Here is a 21,057-nt window from a genome sequence, read left to right as displayed (position 1 = left end):
ATGCGCCTATTTCTACTACCGACAGATAATAGATTTACTTTTGTGGTGGCTGTGAGTCAGACACCTTTGGCAGCAATAGTACACAGCTGTTGAATTGGTAAGGCATAAATAAATATTTGTGGTCCAAGTCATGATGAGTGGTGATGGAGGCTTAGTTTTTTTTCCTTACTGATGCAGATTTGTTTACACATCTACGGATGGAGAGACACTTTGAGGGTGGAGTTATGATGAGGGTACACTGAAATTGTATGAGAACTGTATTTTATTCTGCCTTTTGTGATGTGTGTACTAACTGCAGAAGGTGGTATTTTGCATGTGTTGCCTGTGTTTTATCATATGATTTCAGCTAGTGCAGGAACGAATGAACAAACTGAATAACATGTGTTCTGTTCCCTTCCTACTTCTGCCATTTCAAACATCTGTGTTTGGCCATTTTAGACCAACCTTGTGAAGCTGCTTTTGATGCACGGGGCAAATCCCAATCTTCTTAACTGCAATAATGAAAAGCCTTCAGGTAGGTGAAAATCCATGTATATTGTGTATGTACTAGTTACTGTGACACTGTTTTCTTTCCTTCTTGGTTTCTTAGTTATACACACACAGGCACACATATATGTGTGTATACATATAAATTACATAGTGTGTAGGGTTACATACACATATGCATGTATGTATATATGTTTTTTCATGTATTGCTGAGAACTGCTAGTTGTAATCATGCAGGATGTCATGTCAAATGGTAACATGTTTTTCCTCTTGTTGAATTCCCTCTTTATTTTTAGTTTTGTTTCTCTCTTGTAAGTTCTTCAGTGCTTTGGTACTAGCTGCATTTACACTTCCTTGATGGCTTCCTACTGAGTTCCTTTCTCTATCTCAACTGATGATAGCACATAGCCTTGTGAACTGGAATCTCCATAGCTGTCGACTGAAAATTAATTCACCATCCAGTTTTCAAGTTTAACACCTGTTGTTTCCCAAAGAAGAAAGCACTTTCTTAGACTAGATAGCAACAGGGAGCTGAAGCACTGACTCTAAAGATAACAGAATTATAGAGTATATTAGGTAAGAAGGGACTTCAGATCAACTGGTCTAACCCAGTGATCAAAGCAGGGCTAAAGCTATAATGCTAGATAGCAGTGTTGAACATGATTGTCCAACTTTTCGTGCCTAGAATAAAACAAAGAAGGAACCTAGTAATGTAGAAAATACAATCTTTCTGTCAGATTAGGAGGAGAAACTTCATTTGTATAATAAGCCAAGATATGTTATGCTTCAAATAATGTGCCACCTCCATATACCCTCACAGGGAACCTCATGACACTCAAACTCAGGGAAGTTACCTGTGGTTAGATACTTGCCAGTTTGTATTTATATAAAAGGCTGTGGACCTAACTGAGATCATGTAATAATACAGCTAGCTAACCATATTTAGTATCTATTCAACATAGCTGTGTTGATTATATTTCTGGTCTGCAAATACAACTGATTTCAGCACTTCTGTATATGCAAGACATATAAATATAGCTTATAGAAATGTAAAGGTTTGAAAAGGATTTCAGTATATGCTTTTGTCGAAATTGAGAGTTTTAAAGTTGTGTTTCTTTTCCTGAAGTCAAATGAATTACTGAATAATACTTCAGTTCACTACACTGTTAGAACGATTTTTGAGGTTTTACAAATGACAATTCCATACTGAGTTTACTTTGCTTTCGTTTCTGAGTAATTTCAAGTATTGTTTTATCATCAATATCTGAGCAATTATTTTCATTTTATCTAGCTGGATGCTTAATCTGATCTGGAGATTTGAACTGAAAGGAACTTTTCTGCACTATTTTCTTTGTCTGATATCTTGATGTTCCAATGTCTTAGATGTTGCAGCTTCTGAATTTATTGAGGAAATGCTTCTGAAGGCTGAAACTGTTTGGGAGGAAAAAAAGAAAGACCCTTTAGCTGTTTCTGCTTTATCTCAAGAGGAGCCATATGAAGAGATCATCCATGATGTGCCCACAATTTCCAATAAACTGTAAGTGTTAGTTTTGTAAAGAGTGATGCACTGAGGCCAGATTATCATTTGAACTATATTTGCCAGTCTTTGAATCCTGTTTGTGTGATCTTGGAGTTATTAAAAACCCATCTAGGCATGGTCCTGGGCACCTGGCTCTATGTGTCCCTGCTTGAGCAGGGGGACTGGACAAGATGCTCTCTAAAGGCCCCTTCCAACCTCAGCCATTCTGTGATTCTGCGCAACTTGATGGGTCAAGTAACTCTTTCATTTTGGTAATCCACTGAATCATCTTTTGTATTTGTATCTCTTATATATATTTTTTCTTTTTAACCTTAATGCTATTAACATAAACTATGAATAATAAAAGACATTGTTATAAGTACCAGTAAAATTATCTGGGGTTGCCTTAGCAGAATTAGTAGAGGTTAATACTGTAGACCCAAAGATCCTTTTATGAAGGTAGATGGGAATAGAGTAGCAAAACTACCATTGCTTGTGAGAGAAGCAGGGACAAGTCCTGAAAGTAAAAATATGCACAATCACAGATAAAATGATACAGCTCCCCGCAGTTACAACTTCGTAGTTTGATTTATACTGCTTAAAAAGGGAAAGCAAAAAAAGAAGCAAACATTTATACACTTAGGGAAAACACCTTTTCTCCCCCTTTCTGATGCTCAGCTTCACTCCAACGACTTCTTCCCCCATGGTATTGCTGCAAGTTACACTTAATCCCTTCAGTGAGGGATTAAGGGTTCATCAGGGCAGGGTTGTGGTTATTTCTCTCTGCTGTTCCTTCCTCCTTACTGTTTTCCTTTGCTTTGACATGGGTCCTCCACAAACTGAGGTACCTTCGATGGGGTACTTGCTCCAGCGTAGCTCCTCCCAGGGCCACAGTGCCTTCAGGGAAATATCTGCCCTGCTGTGGATCTACCCACAGACTGCAGCCCTTCCAGGGGTGGACCTGCACCAATGTGGCTCCTCCATGTACCACACAGGACAAAAGTGAAGAGGAAGCAGAAGCAGAGAGAAGTAACTGAAGTACCTTCAGGGGTTGGTGGTGTCTGCTCTGCTGTGGGCCATCACCTCTGACTTGGTGGCTCCTCTTTTGTTTCTTCATCTTTTTGTTACTTCTCTCCCTGTGGCATTTTCTGCCCTTTCTTAAATATATTTCCATAGAAGTGCCATCAGCTTAGCCAATGGGCTCAGCTTTGTCCTATGGTAGGACCATTGTGGATCTGGCTGAAGCCACCTGTGTCCTGCATGAGGCAACATTTGGCCTGTCCCCACAGAAGCCCCCACATACCCCCTTTACTGCCAAAACCTTGCAGCTTATGCCCAGTACAGTAATTTGTAGGCAATGCACTTTGCTCACTGCAAAATATCGATACATAAATTTTGGCAGCATCTCATTATAAGTATTTACAAATGCGTTTGTGATGTACCATTAATTAATGCATTGCCACCATATCTGTTTCTTACTGTTTTGCTAAAGTATTATCATTTGTGAATAAAATGATGGAACCTGGCACATGAAAATGAGTGGCAGTAGAGACCTGGTAGAGTAGAGAGCTGGTTCTGTATTGAAGACCACGTTGTCATATAATCAACATTTATCTTACTTTTCTGTTAGCAGTATGAGTTTGTTTGAAGGTTGACCAAGTAATTTAGCTAAAGCACAGAATTGTACTAAAATTATGAGGTTATTGAAGATTGGCCAACACAGAAAACCTAAGGTCTATGCTGGAACCAATTTTATTTCTAATGGTACAATCAGAAGAAATTCTGTTATTCTACTGGTAAATGTATCCATACCAGAATACATTAATTGACATAGCTTATAGTTCAGGAAATTGCATTGACTGTTATCTGTTTGAAGGTTATTTTAGGCTTGTGATGTGGCCCCAGTGATCACCACTGCACTTCTAATTTAATACATGTACTTGTAGAAGTTTTCTTGGTGAAATAGTCCCTAAGCCAACAGATAGTGCAGTCATCTATGTAGTAATAAATAGTAAAAAATTTGGAACTTATTCTCAAGGTAATGCTAACTTAATCACACTATATATTTTCTTATACATATTTAAGTTAATATTAATTATGGTAATGGATGTGTTTCAAAATGGGCAGCAGAATGTGGAAGTAAAACATACATAGAAGTGTTCATGACAACAAAGAAGAAAATAGATTACATTTTTCTTCTTACAGAGCATTTCCATTTAACCATTTATGTAGCAACTTGCATTTCATTTATTCTACTGGTTTCAGACACTCTCCTAATGTTTAATCAGTTCTGAAGTTTCTGTCACATAACTTAAAAAAGTTATTTAGACTGAAATTTCAGAGATATGCAGTTTAGAGGTGTAAATTGGCTTAGAAATTGGAGGAAAATGTCATTGCAGAATCCACCTTGATATAATGCTTTCTATAACATCTTTCTACCAAGTTAAAAGCTGCAGTAGTGATTCAAATATTGATGAAAAAACTGGCAATTATTTGATTGTCAGCTTCCAGTTTTTTATATTACTTCTTTTTTCTTAGAAAACAAGGACATGCTAGAGGATGGGAACTGACAGAAAACCATCTCAGTTTATCTAGAAAAAAAAAAAAAAAACTACACAAAACTTCAAATTAATTGCATATATGATGTCTTTTACATCTAAAAATTAAAATTACTATTTTGCCATGTAACATGAAGGATTTTTTTCCAGTTAGGTATGCCAGTAGCAACAGTCCTACCTTGTTCAAGTAAGATTACCCTAGATAACTCTCGTTCCTGTCTATTATGCAACATTATTTTGACTTAAGTCTCCCTTTGTGGTTAATTACCGATTAATTATCCATTAATTTTCATAAAAGAAGACAGTTCATGCTAATCTACTTGCCTACATTAACATAAAATCTTGTCTTGCTCTGTCCTATAGTTCAGTTTTCAATAACATTGCTTGACTTCATCTTGTGATTAATAGAAATACATATCAATGTCAATAGAAATATTTTTAAGAGGTATTATTTTCTGAAAACACTTTTTTTCAGTTTGTTTTATTTTTCTGAGTCTTCTTGAACCTGAGTCATGATAAACTGTTGGAGTGATTTTAATATATTTTTTCTTTCTTGTAATAATTCACACTTTTGTTCTAATATGAATTATATGTCAGCATTTCTATCATGTAAGGTCCTATTAATATCTCACAAATGCACATAATTTATAGATCATTGTCCTGTGCATCAATACATTGGAAAACACCGGTTAAGTCATTGTTGTCCTCTTAAGTTCCAAATGCATCTGTGGAAACAGTAGACACCTTTTTTTCCCCACACTTTGCTGTGATTTACAACCTACTTCTCTTTTGCAACACCTGAAAAGTTTATTTTATTTGGGGAGTTTACAGCTGAATTTTAAAGAAGTGTTTCTCATGTGTGTTGCATGGTTAACACAAAAGTGGTCACATTAAATGGATAAGGTTCAGCTTCACAGAAAAAAAAAAATCCTGGATCTTCACAATGTAAAAGAAGCATCACATGAATAATAAAAAGTTATAAATGATAGTGCTTTGTTTTTTAGTATTTGAATTAATTGTGTATGCTTTTCTTTATATCTTTCTTGTTTTTGTGATTAAATATTAAAAATAATTCAGTCTAAAGGAATTTGAGAGATTTGTACAACAGCAAAGGACTACTCAGAAATAAAGATTTATATTTAATTATATTTCATTCAGCTCTGAGTCTGGGTAGAATGTGAATTAGTATTAGACATTTCTGCCTGTGAGTGTCACAGCTATTTAATTTCTTCTGTTACATCTAATTGCCAAGTTCATGAAAAGAGTTGGCCAATGGCTTTTCTATTCTGCAATCCAAATCAAGAAAAAAGGTGAAACAAGTTGATTCTTGGATCTTTTGGCCATGTGACATTTGGTAAACAAATTTATGGCAAATCTATCTTAGGTCAATCACAGGAGTAAAAAAAAAAAAAAGCTATATATATATATCTGAAGGGCAACATAATAAGAAAGGAAATTTTGTATATTTTATTAAAAAATGCTGAATCTAATTCTTCCGATGTTTGCAGACTGAGGGTTTCATAAAAAGAAAGGGTTTGTTAATGTATCTTTTTCCAATGGGAAACTACTACATGGACTTGTTTTCCAATGAATTCTGCTTGGAACAAGCTTTGCCTTTGCTTAGGAATGTACCTTTCTAAAACTATGTCTGTGGTTCGGTTTTGTTTTCAACAGCAATGGTAATCAATGTTCGCAGTGGGTCCTCCTTCATTTCCTTTGATTTAGCTGTGTGTGTAATCCTGGCTTTATTATAATCAGTGATCAAACTCAAGTAACTTAGAGTAAAAATAAGACTTTTTAAACTAAATTTGACATCTGGACATGGTCCCATAGTGGAATGTGTTATTCCCACGTTCCCACATTGAGGCAACATTTCCTTTCAAAGAAATTACACACACATTTTGGCAAAGAGCTGCCGCTCACTCCATGAGATTGTCTCAGTTGCACTGTCAGAGTCCAGACGATTATTTTTTAAGATGTTTATGTTCTCAGCTCCTGGGGCTGATTCCTCGCTAGTTCCTCTACACAGAAGACACTGCCAAAATCATCCAAGATTTTGGCATTGTTGTTTTTCAGAAGTATGATGTGGTCTGAAGTGTCAGTAAGAGAAACATCTCCATGTGTAGGTTTGACTTCTATGTGAATGAAGAGTGTAGTGTATTGTTGCAGTGATTTCAGGAGTCTGCTGTTTGCTTGGGTTTTTTTAGCATATCACAAATTCAAAGAAGCTTTTGGTCATAAAATATATCTTGGATATTATCTCATTAAAAGCAAGCTAAAAAGTGGTGGAATTTAATTTTGTTAATGGCAATGGAAATATCTGTATTGAATTATTTTAGAATATATTATTTTTCAAAACAGTATTGTGTAGATTAGTTGTGTATTTTAAATTCAGTTTCCAAATTGGCTATTGATTTGCTAGGCTAGTGCTATCAAAAGCAGACTCATACATATTCTCTTTGGCTTGTTTGGTTCTGCTTCAGAACAGATATGCATAAAGGTGAATTTTAAATCAAAGTATTTTGTTCTGTGTCTTTGGGAACAGACTACTCTATGTGAACAGTTTATTTCTCACCAACGTGTTGTGGGGTTTTTTTGTACTTGGACTGGCAACTAGTGTCTGAGCCCTGAATTGTATCTTAGTTCTGTGTTTGTGCCACCCCCATTTGGCAATCTTTTGTTTGGCTGACATTGTCAGGAGGAGTCTAATCACTTTATTGATTCTCTTTGCAGCAATTCCCTGGCTTTACCGATTGCCAAGCAAGACAGCTTGCTGGAGAAAGACACCATGTTTAAAGATGCAGCTAAAGGCTTATGTAAGCAGCAATCTCAAGATGGTGGACCTGAAAATGTCACTGTGAGCACCACAACCAAACTCGAACAGGTAACGGCATGCAGTTTCTTGAAATGTCTATTGAGCCTTAGGTCTGGAAATTGTAAACTTATGAATCTGAAGACTGTAGTAATTTTTTTCCCCTCACCACACAGAAATATCATTTGCACTGTGGAGCCTTGCCTCCTTGATCTCTCCCTGCAATCAGTCTGATCATGCAACAAGTTCCCTCTCTGCAAATTGAAGAGCTGCCTCCTGCCAGCTCCTGGTGGCAGGTCAGGGGCTGCAGCAGTTGAGGGGCTTGGAGCCCCTCAAACTCTATTCATGGCTAACAGCAGGGGAGGGAAAACTGTTAGCACTGCCCAAAGGGTGCTCTTGTCTCCAACTTTGGTTTACAAAGGAAAGGAGCACAACCTGGGAGACTGCAATTTAAAGATAGGACTTGCTTGATTTACAGCTGCAGTGTTAATCCCTTTCTTGTGCTAATGCATTAGGATACAGACACCGATTATTTGGATACCCTTTAAAATTTTCTCCACAGGATCACAATCTCATTCAGCATTAGGGTGAATGCAAAATGAGGCAATTATCTGTTGCTTATAAATCTGGCATGTCCTAACTTTGAGTGTTTAGGACATAAATGTTATTTGGGTTGGTTTTGGTTAGCTGGTTGTTTTTTCCTACAAGGGGTTTTATTTTATGGTATGTGCATTTAGGAGATATATGTTCCAGAAGTATTTAGCCACTTAAGAAAAAAACTACTTTAGAATTGAGGAATGGAGGGGACAGTTTCCATTTAAAATAATTTACTGTGAGTTTGAAGCTAAACAAAAAAGCAAGATACTGTTTCCATTTAAACCATGTTCAGTTCAAAGAAACTGCAAAGCTGCCTTGGCAGAATCATGCACTCCATTGCTTTTTGTTTGAGCACATTTAAAAAGAATGTGTTAATCATATGAGATCAATCAGTGAGTTCATGTGTCAGTCATACAAGTCCATCTCTGAAAGTCCTCAGCTTTGGAATCCCATAGAGCACTAATTTCCCTATTCAGTCAGAAGATATCACAACATGTTTTGCACTTGGCTGACATCTTATTTTCATGTCATACAATTTCTGGCCTTGCTGACTCTGCAGGGATGTGATGAAAACACGGTCAACCTAAAAGAGACACACTACTGGTCAGAAAAGTAAATGCTTGCAACCCTCTTAGAAGGAGCCTTCCCTTTATGAAAGGCAGGTCCTGTTTAACCAACCTGACCTCCTTCTACGATAGCATGATCCACTTAGTAGATGAGGGAAAGGCTGTGAATGTTGTGTACTTAGACTTCAGTAAGGCCTTTGGCACCATATCCCACAGCATTCTCCTGGGGAAGCAGCAGCTCATGACCTGGATGGGTGCACTCTGTGATGGATAAAGAACTGGCTGGAGGGCCGGGCCCAAAGAATTGTGGTGAGCGGAGCCAAATTCAGTTGGTGGCTGGTCATGAGTGGTGTTCTCCAGGGCTCAGTATTGGGACCAGCTCTGTTTAATATCTTTATCAATGATCTGGATTAAGGGATTGAGTGCACCCTTAGTAAGTTTGCAGATGACACCAAGTTGGGTAGGAATGTTGACCTGCTGGAGGATAGGATGGCCATATAAAGGGATCTGGACCTGGAGCACAAGTCTGATGAGGAGTGGCTGAGGGAACTGGGACTGTTTAGCCTGGAGAAAAGGAGGCCAACGGGAGACCTTATCACTCTCTATAGCTACCTAAAAGGAGGTTGTAGCATGGAGGGGGGTTGGTCTCTTCTCCCAGTAGCAAGTGGTAGGACAAGAGGAATGGCCTCAAGTTGCACCAGGGGAGGTTTAGATTGGATATTAGGAAAAAAAAATTCTTCATGGAAAGGGTTGTCAGGCTGCTCAGGGAAGTGGTGGAGGTGTTTAAAATGATTTTAGATGAGGTTCTTAGGGACATGATTTAGTGCTAGAGTTAGGTCACAGCTGGACTTGATAATCCTGAGGGTGTCTTCCAACCAAAATGTTTCTATGATTCTATAATTGTAGAGAAAGACAGAGAGGTGTTTAGCCTAGGGTCTTACTGAGACTATCACTTGCTTCTAGATGTTCAACAGGAGTGTGGACAAGAAAATATATACTTTCTTCTGCTTGATTCTGTTTTGGTGCAGACCTAGCTAAAATTGTTCAAGTTTTCATTACCTGTAGGCTTTTGCTTTATGGTTTGTGAAGTAAAACATACACGGAAACTGACTGGAAGAAGAACAGCTAATCTCCCAGGAGAGAAAGTGAAACCAGACGTTTCTATGCTGGTACTTTTCTCCTGCACCATGATCTAGAGTCACTTTAGGCTCACAGGACAGATTTTCAAAACTTTATTCCTACTGTTTCATCATACATCAGTGCAACTTCCCACAACAGTTACAATTCAAAAACAAGGCAGCAGACTTAATGGTGAATCTCTTTTAGCTCCATTAGCTGAGAAATTTCTGGAGAAAACTCTCTGTGAAATCCTGCTTGACACAAGCTAGAAGGAATGAGTGTCTTTTTGTCTTTTAGAAGAAGTAGAAACTGCAAAGCTTGCCCAATATATGCAGTTGCTGAATAAGGAATTATGCTCCTTTGGAAATTAGTAAGCAGGAACAGTCCTATCTGGGAAATTAACACTAACATGGGATAGGTTAGAAACTCTGCTATTTCAGCTGTTATGTTTTTAAATGACTGGTTGCATTAAAAAAAAAATCGTATATTAACAGAACTTTTCTGTTGGCAAGGGCTTAATAAGCTTTGGCTCTTATGGAGAAAAGTGGTTAAAATACTTTAATCTCTTCAGAAGATATTTTAATTTTAGTAAACCAAAGAATTCCCATATTTTGTGAAATGAAAATATGAGGTTTTTTCTTGTCTGAAGTGATATAATTGTGATCTTGGAAACTGTCTTTTCTGTCACAGGTGTTTCTTGTTTCAGCATTTTCTTGATGATGTTTTTTGATTGTATTTATGGGCAGTCTCAGTTTTTCTTGGGAACATTAAGCTGTAGTAACTTAAACATATTGCTTACTGTGAGCAGTGCTTTATTTCTTCCATTTTCTTGTGGAATGAAGAGAGATACCTATGACAAGAGAATCAAGAGGCAGCAAAACCTGCCATAGTTGAAGAAAAAGCAATCAAGACCAAAATTTCTCTGTACCTTGAATATTCTTGTTAATGTATTTTTGTTACCTGTGAGGATGGGGATTGTGCTCTATACTACTTGCCACGCAACTGTAGGCATATGTATATCATATCCATATTTGTGTATATAATATGTAATTTTAGTTTTCAGAGATGTTATTTCCAAGTAATTTTTTTTTTTTTTACATCACAATTTGGAAATTAACAATTTTATTTAGTGCTCATACCAAAGGAAAGCTTTGAACAACCCCTTCCCCCCATCTCTGCCTCTTGGGTATATTCATTCTAATGAGTTTCACAATCTTGTATTCTTACCAGTTGCATTCCAAACGACATTCAGAGTAATCATGTACTGTTTAATTTTTCAATAGGATATGTGGAGTCATTACTTGGATTTTATGTTCATACATTATTGAAATAGATCAGCATGATATTTCCTATGCTTTGTGTCAGAAATTTCGTACATTCTTAGGCAATATGGCATGCAGATTAGGCCTTTGTTGGAGGATCAGAGTCAAAAATTTCATCTTATTACATCTGAAACATGCATTTTTAATAGAGAAAGCTCATAACTTCTTTGGCTTTTTTATGTAGCCTCATTTTTTTTTAATTGCAAAAATAATGCATAAGAGTCTTAACAAAATATTGTTTCTCATAAAGTAAGATTTTTGTTACATGAAGCATGGGAGATGGGGATCAAATGACTACATTGATAAAGCATTTTGGGTCTCTCTTGGCTTGTATTAGCTTTTGCTTATTCCTAGGTAAAAGATCTTCTTTGATCACCTATAATGTCAAGGTCTGTGCTGCCAAACAAAGACAGCAGTATGAATAAGTTCCAGAATTTTATCATGGCTAGCAATTGCTCTTCCTCTCAGCTAGGAAGGATATTTTTCTGATAGCAGATTGAAATTAGTGTCCTGGAATTGAATTATGTGCTTCATGCTACAAAAAAAAATATAGATAAAATATTTTATTTTTCTTAATTGAGTCTTTTTTATTAAAAAATAGGGTTTTTTTTTTTTTGTTTATAATTCTTGTTTACATATTGTTAGCCATATGAACTGTGTGACAGAATATCCCCTGATACCCTTTTCACTTACTGCATACACAAGGGACAACTGTGTGTATCATAGTGTTACACATAAGAGCTAGAATGCATCCTTATTTCAGTGACACAAGTATATAAACTAAAAATCATTAGAGATTATTATCAGATTGTGAATGCTGTTAAGGATATGTAATTTAAATAAGTAAATAAGAATCTTCATTGTTAGGGTTACAAAAAGCTTAAAAGCTAGTACTTCCAGAGGCATATTTATATTAGAAATTATGCTGTATTTTTGGTTGCTTTTATTTCTTGTTTCATAAAATATGTATCATGCAATCATGGTATGATATCCACACACCTGCATGGAGAAGAAAAAAATAAGAAAAATCATCTATATGTTCAGAAAAGTAAATGAGAAGAACAGAATTTGAAGGATCCCACAAATAAGTTATACTAATGTAAATAATGTTTACTACCAGGTCGAATTGGTTGTCACTCTAATGTGCTTAGTGTTTCTAATTTCTATGTGATTTATTTGCTCACTGAGCTGTGAAATTTGATGCAAAGAGTGCTACAAAATGCTGAATCACCAAATCCTGAACTTTGTAGGGGAAAAAAAGAAAAAAAAAGAAAAATATTTACATACTTGGAATTCAGCTGAGTACTTCACATTTCTAACCATTTATCTATAGAGTCAGCATCTTTGGTTATACCTAGATTATGAAATAAAACCAAGCTGTGGCCTATTTACTGGCCTATGGATATGTGGGATGGGTCAGCTCACATCTATAAGACAAAACTATTTTCTCCTTCAGAAGATTGAGCCCTGCCCAAACAGTCTATGGGCAGTGACCATTGACATGGGACCTGGATGATACCCAGGTATTATCTGCATGAGTGCTAGCTGGCATGAGCCAAGAATGTACAAGGAAGTCTGCTAACCATTCAGAAAATGTCATAGAATCATAGAATGCTGTGCGTTGGAAGGGACCCACAAGGATCATAAAGTCCAGCTCCTGCCCCTGCACAAGACAACCCCACAATTCACAGCACGTGTCTGAGGGTGTTGTCCAGTCTCTTCTTGAACACTGTCAGGCTTGGAGCTGTGACATCTCTGTGGGGAGCCTGTTCCAGTGCTCCACCACCCTCTGGGGGAAGAACCTTTTCCTAATGTCCAACCTAAACTTCCTCTGGCACATCTTCCTGCCATTCCCTTGGGTTCTGTCATTGGTCACTAAAGATAAGGGTTTGGCACCTGCCCCCCCCCCTCCCATTATGAGGAATCTGTAGACCGTGATGAGGTCTCCTCTTAGTTTCCTCCATGCTGAACAAACCAAGTGACTTTAGCTGCTCCTCATATAGCTTCCCCTCCAAATGCTTCACCAACTTCATAGCCCTCTTCTGGACACTTTCCAGTAGCTTAATATCTTTTTTATCCTGTGGTGCCCAGAGCTGCACACAGTGCTCCAGGTGAGGCAGCACCAGTGCAGAGCAGAGCGGGACAATCACCTCCCTCGCCCGGCTGGTAGTGCTGTGCTTGATGCACCCCAGGACATGGGTGGCCCTCTTGGCTGCCAGGGCACACTGTTGGCTCATGTTCAACTTGCTGTTGACCAGAACCCCCAGATCCTTCTCTGCAGAGCTGCTCTCCAGCATCTTGTCCCCCAGTCTGTATGTACAGCCAGGGTTGCCATGTCCCAGGTGCAAAATCCAGCACTTGCTCTTGTTGAACTTCATGCGGTTGGTGATTGCCCAGTTCTCCAATCTGTCCAGATCCCTCTGCAGGGCCTCTCTGCCCTCAAGAGTGTTGACACCTCCCCTCAGTTTTGTGTCATTGGCAAACTTACTAAGCAATCCCTCAAGTCCTGAGTCTAAGTCATTTATAAAGACATTGAAGAGTACTGGCCCTAAGCTGGATCGCTGTGGAACCTGCTAGCAACTGGTCACAAGCCCAACATAACCCCATTTACTAGAACCCTTTGAGCCCGATCTGTCAGCCAATTGCTCACCCACTGCATTGTGTGTTTACCCAGCTGGATGCTGGACATCTTGTCCAGGAGAATACTGTAGGACACAGTATTAGACACAGGCTTTACTGAAATCCAGAAAGATTACACCAACAGGCTTCCCTTGGTCAACTAGGTGGGTAACCATGTCATAGAATGAAATTAAGTTGGTCAGGCAAGACTTTCCCCTTATGAACCCATTCTGGCTGGGACCAATGACTATGTTGTCATTCAGATGGTTTTCAATAACTTCCAGAACAATCTTCTCCATGATTTTGCCAGGAACCTAAGTGAGGCTGACAGGCCTGTATTTGCCAGGGTCATCCCTGTTGCCCTTCTTGTAGACTGGGACAACATTTGCCAGCTTCCAGTCTTCCAGGACCTCTCCAGATTCCCAAGAGTGTTGAAAAATCACAGAGAGAGGTCTCGCTGTGACATCAGCCAGCTCTTCAAGCACCCTTGGATTAATCCCATCAGGCCCCATCGACTTGCAGGAATCTAGCTGGAGTATCAGATCCTGTACAAATTCCGGATTGATTGGGAGTTCATCATATTCGTAGCCATGGTTTTCCAGCCCAGGGTTATGGGGGCCCGCAAGTCCATCGTCGGTGTTGAAGACTGAGGCAAAGAAAGCATTGTACATCTAGGCTTGGTTTATGTCCCTGTTAGTAAGGTGACCGTGCTCATCAGTTAATGGGACAATGTTATTTCTAGTTTTCCTTTTGCCATTAATATATTTTAAAAAGCCTTTTTTATTGTCCTTCACAGCACTGGCCAGCTTCAGTTCTAATTGAGCTTTGGCAGTGTGAATTTCCTCCCTGAAATGGAGAGCAGCACCTCTGTAGTTCTCCCCTGTTGCCTGCCCTTGCTTCCACTGACCATGTAATTTCTTTTTTCACTGTATTTCAAGAAGAAGATCCTTGCTCAACCAAGCTGGCTTTTCACCTCACCTGCTAGATTTTCTGCATTTTGGAATGGCCTGGTCCTGTGCTCTTAGTAGGTGGTACTTAAAAAACTACCAACGCTGATGCACCCCAGCATATCCAACTTACAAATAAAGACATTTGTCTCTAGCTTAGTGTAGGTTTAGTCTTTATAGAGATAGATTAAGAGCAGACCAGTCTTTAGCACAGGTGAAGTTTTGCCAGCACACAAGAGAGTATAGTAAAGGCCTATGCCTGCTTTATTCCTGCAAGTAAGGTGGGCACACTAGTAAGGGAAGGAGGCCACAGGCTTCTGTCTTTCATTTGCTTTCCCTCTACAAGAAACTTGGAATTCTTGGAATTCTATTTTTAATATTATTCTGTTCCAATGTGCATCATAAAAAACAATCGTCAAAACGAAATTTACTTGTTTTTTTCCCAAGTGAAATTCTTGTTTTCTAGCCAGCCTTACATCCAACTGCCATAATTAAACACAAAAAAAGTAAAAAAATGACATCTTCTGTGTGACAGAAATTTCTCATTCACTTTAATAAGGTGAGGAATGCACCTCCAGAATAGGTAGACAGAAAGACACAGCAGGCAACCCGTGTATGTTTGTCTTGTTCAAAACTCATACTCGGTTTTCTGAGTCTGAAAATACGAATATTTTACAAGCAAGTGTTTTAAATAGACAGAAAAAAAAAGGATAATAGTAACAGTAACATTTTGACAGACTCCACCAATTTAGAATACATATTTTCTAAAAAAAATGAATCTGTGAGATGAGGACTATGGGCAGCTACATCATGAAATTTTCAGCTGGCCTATTTGCACAGCTTCCATGTTGAAGTAAGTACATTTTACATGTACATGTAAAAAACAATCATTACATTAGCTAAGTCTACTGAATGATCTCCTTGAGATAGATACTTACTCTTTTGCATTTGTACGTTAATTGCTTATTGAACTTAATGGAATAAAAGGTATTTTATCACCATTTTTATGGGGAAAGAAAGAAATAGAAAGCATAATGAAAGTGTGATTGGGTGCTACTGTGTCTTGTGCTCATGCATCTATGCAGCTAGTACATCTAGAGCTACTGCTGCACATTTTCCTTATGTTTTTATGGGTTACTACTTTATCTCCCTAGTTCAACATCTGAGCTGTTGCAGACAGGATGCAGATCAGATGCCTGCCTTTCCTGTTTTGGTGGATGACTGGAGAAACATTGAAAAATGTTCTTACATGCATGTGAGGTTTACATATACCATTTTAGTCATCAACATTTATTGCCTGTTGATAGAGCTGATAAAATAAAAAAAAAAAGGGGGCAACTTTCTGTGAGAAGTTTGCCTGTTTCCTCATATACTTCCTTTAAACATTGTTTTCTACTGAGTGTATTTGTCTGTAGAGGAATAGTAAGGAAATTATTAAAGACTAAAGCAGAAGTCCTCAAATCCTTCCAATCACTGTGTCAGTCCCAAAATGGGAGTTTTTTGTTGACCTCAATATTTTTGTGAAAATCTCCAGGACAGAGCTATTACAAGAAACAAAACAGAAATAATAATGATAGTGCTTGAAGTAAAGAGTAGAAGTGCGCCCTCCATAGATCAAAGGTACTGCTGGGCTCTGGGACTCAATTTGGGACTTTGCTATCCCTGCTTACATACACCTTTCCTCTGTGAGGAGCTATGGCTTCATGCATGCTACGTAACACTTTTTAGAATTAATTTTGCTGTATTTTGCAGTTTCTTTAGTGATTAAGCTTGTGTCTTGTTATTCAATACTAGGCTTAGATGAAGACAAGAGAAGGCTGAGTTGGGTAAATGACTGGAAAACAAATATAGTAATTGATGGTTTGTTTGGACTGTAAGCAGCTGCATAGTACTAGAATAACTAAGACCATAAAAACACTTGGAAGCTAGGAAAAAATGTTCATAAGGGCATGGAGTAAAACGTGCAATAAGTACACATAACAAGTCATGTCTTGGAATTTTTTTTGTGCTCATGTGGGAGTCATTTTTTGACAAACCTTAAATGATGAGAATATTTCATATAAAATGAAGCGTGAGGTTCCTGTTCTACAATTTGCATTTTTATTTCTCTTTTGGTAGGTTAGAGAAGGTTTCAAGGCTTTGTTGACTTCATTTGTACCATACCAACATATTAATATGAGTAAAGCTGGTGAGATACTGAAACAGAAAATATAACAAGATTTTGGTTTATGTCATAAGAGCTAGTGGTTCTGTGGTTGTGATGTCTGGTGTCATCATTTATTTCTTCTTGGTGAAATAATGGAGTAAGTAATGTCATCTGTTTTACGACTATTCACTGAATATTTTGATACTGGTATTCCATACTATTTTTAGAAGAAAAAACTTGACAGAGCCAAAGATCTGTGATTTAGAGAAGATACCAAATCACATCTAGTTCATCCTGCTTGTTTATAACTACAAATTTCCCAGTGTTTGCTCATGGTTGCCCAAAAAATTGCATGTGAATGACTGCTTTTATGTGTGTTTCAAAAATCTGGAAACACTAAGATGAAGATAAATAGTTAGTCTTATTTCATTAAGATGAAACTCTTCAGCAATATCACAGTATCACAGTATGTTTGGGATTGGAAGGGACCTCAAAAGATCATCTAGTCCAATCCCCCTGCTGGAGCAGGAACGCCTAAGTGAGGTCGCACAGGAACATGTCCAGGTGGATTTTGAGTGTCTCCAGAGAAGGAGACTCCACAACCTCCCTGGGCAGCCTGTTCCAGTGCTCTGTCACCCTCAATGAGAAGAAGTTTCTTCTCAAATTTAAGTGGAACCTCTTGTGTTCCAGCTTGATCCCATTACCCCTTGTCCTGTCATTGTTTGCCACCGAGAAGAGCCAGGCTCCATCCTCGTGACACTCACTCTTTATATATTTATAAACATTAATGAGGTCACCCCTCAGTCTCCTCTTCTCCAAGCTAAAGAGACCCAGCTCCCTCAGCCTTTCTTCATAAGGGTGGTGCTCCACTCCCTTAATCATCTTCGTTGCCCTGTGCTGGACTCTCTCAAGCAGTTCCCTGTCCTTCTTGAACTGAGGGGCCCAGAACTGGACACAATATTCTAGATGGGGTCTCACCAGGGCACAGTAGAGGGGAAGGAGAACCTCTGTCGATCTACTAACCACCCCCCTTCTAATATACCCAAGGATGCCATTGGCCTTCCTGGCCACAAGGGCACAGTGCTGGCTCATGGTCATCCTGTTGTCCACCAGGACCCCCAGGTCCCTTTTCCCTACACTGCTTTCTAATATGTAATTTCCCAACCTATACTGGAATCTGGGGTTGTTCCTGCCCAGATGCAGGACTCCACACTTTCCCTTGTTAAATTTCATCAGGTTATTCCCTGCCCAACTCTCCAGCCTGTCCAGGTCCCGCTGGATGGCAGCACAGCCTTCTGGGGTGTCAGCCACTCCTCCCAGCTTGGTGTCATCAGCAAACTTGCTGATAGTACACTCAATTCCCTCGTCTAAATCGTTAATGAATATATTGAATAATATTGGCCCCAGTACTGACCCCTGAGGCACTCCACTAGATACTGGCCTCCAACTAGACTCCGCACCATTGACTACCACTCTCTGGCTTCTCTCCTTAAGCCAGTTTGCAACCCACCTCATTACTCTGTTGTCTAGACCACACCTCCTCAACTTAGCTGTGAGGATGCTGTGGGAGACTGTGTCAAAGGCTTTACTGAAGTCAAGGTAGACCACATCCACCACTCTGCCATCATCCATCCACCTTGTTACATTGTCATAAAAGGCTATGAGGTTGGTCAAACATGACTTACCCTTGGTAAAGCCATGCTGACTGCCCCTAATAACCCTCTTATCCTTTATATGCCTTGAGATGGCACCAAGGATAAGCTGTTCCATTACTTTCCCAGGGACAGAAGTGAGGCTGACCGGTCTATAATTACCCGGGTCCTCCTTCTTGCCCTTTTTGAAGACTGGAGTGACATTTGCTTTCCTCCAATCCTCGGGCACCTCTCCCGTTTCCCAAGACTTGGCAAAGATGATGGAGAGCGGTCCAGCAATGACTTCAGCCAGCTCCCTCAGCACCCGCGGATGCATCCCATCTGGACCCATGGATTTATGGATGTCCAGACTATTTAATTGCTCCCTAACCTAGTCCTCATTGACTAAAGCAAACTCCTCCATTGACCTGGCTTCATCTGGGGTCTCAGGGGTACAGGACTCCCCAGGACAGTCTCCAGCAGGGTAGACAGAGACAAAGAAGGCATTCAGTAATTCTGCCTTCTCTGTATCTTCTGCCACCAGGGCACCCACCCCATTCATCAGTGGGCCTACATTGCCTCTGGTATTAGTTTTATCTGTTATGTATTTGAAAAAGTTCTTTTTTCTGTCCTTGACCCCTCTCGCCAGCTGTAATTCTAAGGAGGCCTTGGCTATCCTAGCTGCCTTCCTACATCCTCTAACAGCAGCCTTATATTCCTCCCAAGTGGTCAGCCCCTGCTTCCATGACCTGTAAACTCTCCTCTTCTGCTTGAGCATACCCAACAGATTCCTATTCAACCACACAGGCCTCCTGGCCTGTCACACTGTGCAGCTCTGACAGGTGTGGGAAGAGAACCCTGATCATCATGATTTCTGAAGTTGACCTTGAACCTATGGAAACAATACAAGTTCAGTAGTTTGGGATCAGATCCCCAGTATTAAACACCAGTATCTATAGTCTCTGGGCTCATCTTCTTGCCAGAAGCACACTCCATGTTCCCTCCAAAATCTCCTGGTCTGCTGCTTCTGTCACATGCCACTGCCAGAGGCTGAGGATGATGAGTTGTTCTTTGAGAAAAGACAGTATCTGCTTTCCTCCTGAACATTCATCTTAACAGAACAACAGAATAAAGTTGTTTCATCTTCATTGTCCATCCTTAAAACAGAAACCAAGAGAGTATTTTAGTAAACTCTGAAAAAACAATTCAAATTATTCTGCCATCATTCACATGAGAATTTTCTCTTTCTAGGTATTCTGCTGAGATGCAAAAATGTTTTTATTCGGGTTGACATAAAAAAGGAATCACCTTACATTCTAAGTATAGATCAAAATTTATAAGCACACGTTAATTTGTCAATGTTAATTTTGTCTTTAATCAAACTTCCCTTATCACTGACTGTTTTTTCTTCTGTCTTCTGTCTTTTGGATATTGTTTTCATTTCCTTAGTGTTTTCTTTACATTGCAGAGCTTATATTATTCCTCTTAAATCTCAAAAATATTAAGCTCATTTCATTCACCACTTTTGGCTAAAGTAGCTGCTTCTGTATCTCTTCTGGTTTCCTTGACAACGTGATTCCCACTTCTTATTAACTTCATTCTATTCTGCAGAAAAAAAAATCTATTAGAATTTTAAATCCCATAAGATGAAGAGTAGTGTGAGAGCTTTGTTAAATACTATACATTAAATAGCTTACAAGTGCACTAACTTTTATAGTCTTGATTTCTTCTGCCATAAACATTTAATGAAGAGAGCAGTGGAACTGCATTTGAGCTGGGAATCTTTATGGGTTCAGAGACAGCGAAATGACACTCCTGTAGTGGTCTATGTTCTTAAGAGCCCACCAGACTCATGCACTGATAATAATTTTTGATGTTCTTTTCTTGCTTAGGATTAATGATGTGTAATTGTTTGCAAGGAGTGACAACTTTCCAGTTTCCTAATGCATTTATTTATGTAATTTCTAGTGATCCAGGTTTATACTTTAGGTTAGAATGTTATGGTACAGCATGATTTGTTGTGAAGTTACTTTATTTCTCTAACTTTTTTTTTCCAGATCAAGCTAATGCCTCCAGCTCCAAATGACGACCTGGCTTCTTTGAGTGAGCTAACAGACAGCAGCCTGCTTTATGAGATTCAGAAGCGTTTCAATAATAATCAGATATATGTGAGTTGCTACTCACCTATCAACAGTAAGCTTTCAAAAAAGAACAAAAGAGAGAATAGGAAAAGTAGGATTACTGTCATAAGTACTGGACTGTAACCTGCCTCAGGCTCATGACTAATATTTAAATGGCTTAGTATGTATAATGACAATTTCTCAAGTTTATATGGGAAAAGCAGAAATTAAAAATGTAATAACACTTCAGATAGGTTGGATAAAATTTATGTGTGTTTATTTCACAGAGCAAGTGTATTGTTAAAAACTGATGAGCACATGTAATTTTCCCTCTAAAACTACCAAAAGATCCTTCCATCTTTAACATTATATTAATTTTAATAGAGCACATGATTACTGGAAATTTGAAAGGAATTTAGATTTAAAAAGCTTAGAATTCATTACTCATGATCTCTTCCTATATAATGGAAATCATCCTCTATATTGTAATGTTCATCATCTAGATACCGAACAAAATACTTATAGCGAGGTTTTTCTAAAGCAGGTTTTCCTGGTTTTGCCATATTAACCTCGGGGTGCATCTGGTTAGGCATACATTACTTCTGGAGAAAAATC

At 38.7% G+C, this 21,057-nt stretch overlaps 1 protein-coding gene across 1 annotated transcript in view; it reads left to right on the top strand.

Moving 5' to 3' along the window:
- MYO16 (myosin XVI) overlaps positions 1-21,057 on the top strand; it is a 379,702-nt gene that overhangs the window by 175,821 nt on the left and 182,824 nt on the right. Inside the window, exons 8-11 of the mRNA XM_082054681.1 lie at positions 439-514; positions 1,870-2,023; positions 7,297-7,447; positions 20,380-20,490. Of these exons, the coding sequence (XP_081910807.1) occupies positions 439-514; positions 1,870-2,023; positions 7,297-7,447; positions 20,380-20,490 (492 nt within the window). The remainder of the gene's footprint in view (positions 1-438; positions 515-1,869; positions 2,024-7,296; positions 7,448-20,379; positions 20,491-21,057) is intronic.

Source organism: Streptopelia decaocto (assembly GCF_964273445.1).
Source record: "Streptopelia decaocto genome assembly, chromosome: 1".
Classification (NCBI taxonomy): domain Eukaryota; kingdom Metazoa; phylum Chordata; class Aves; order Columbiformes; family Columbidae; genus Streptopelia; species Streptopelia decaocto.
This window is presented reverse-complemented; position numbering and strand designations above follow the sequence as displayed.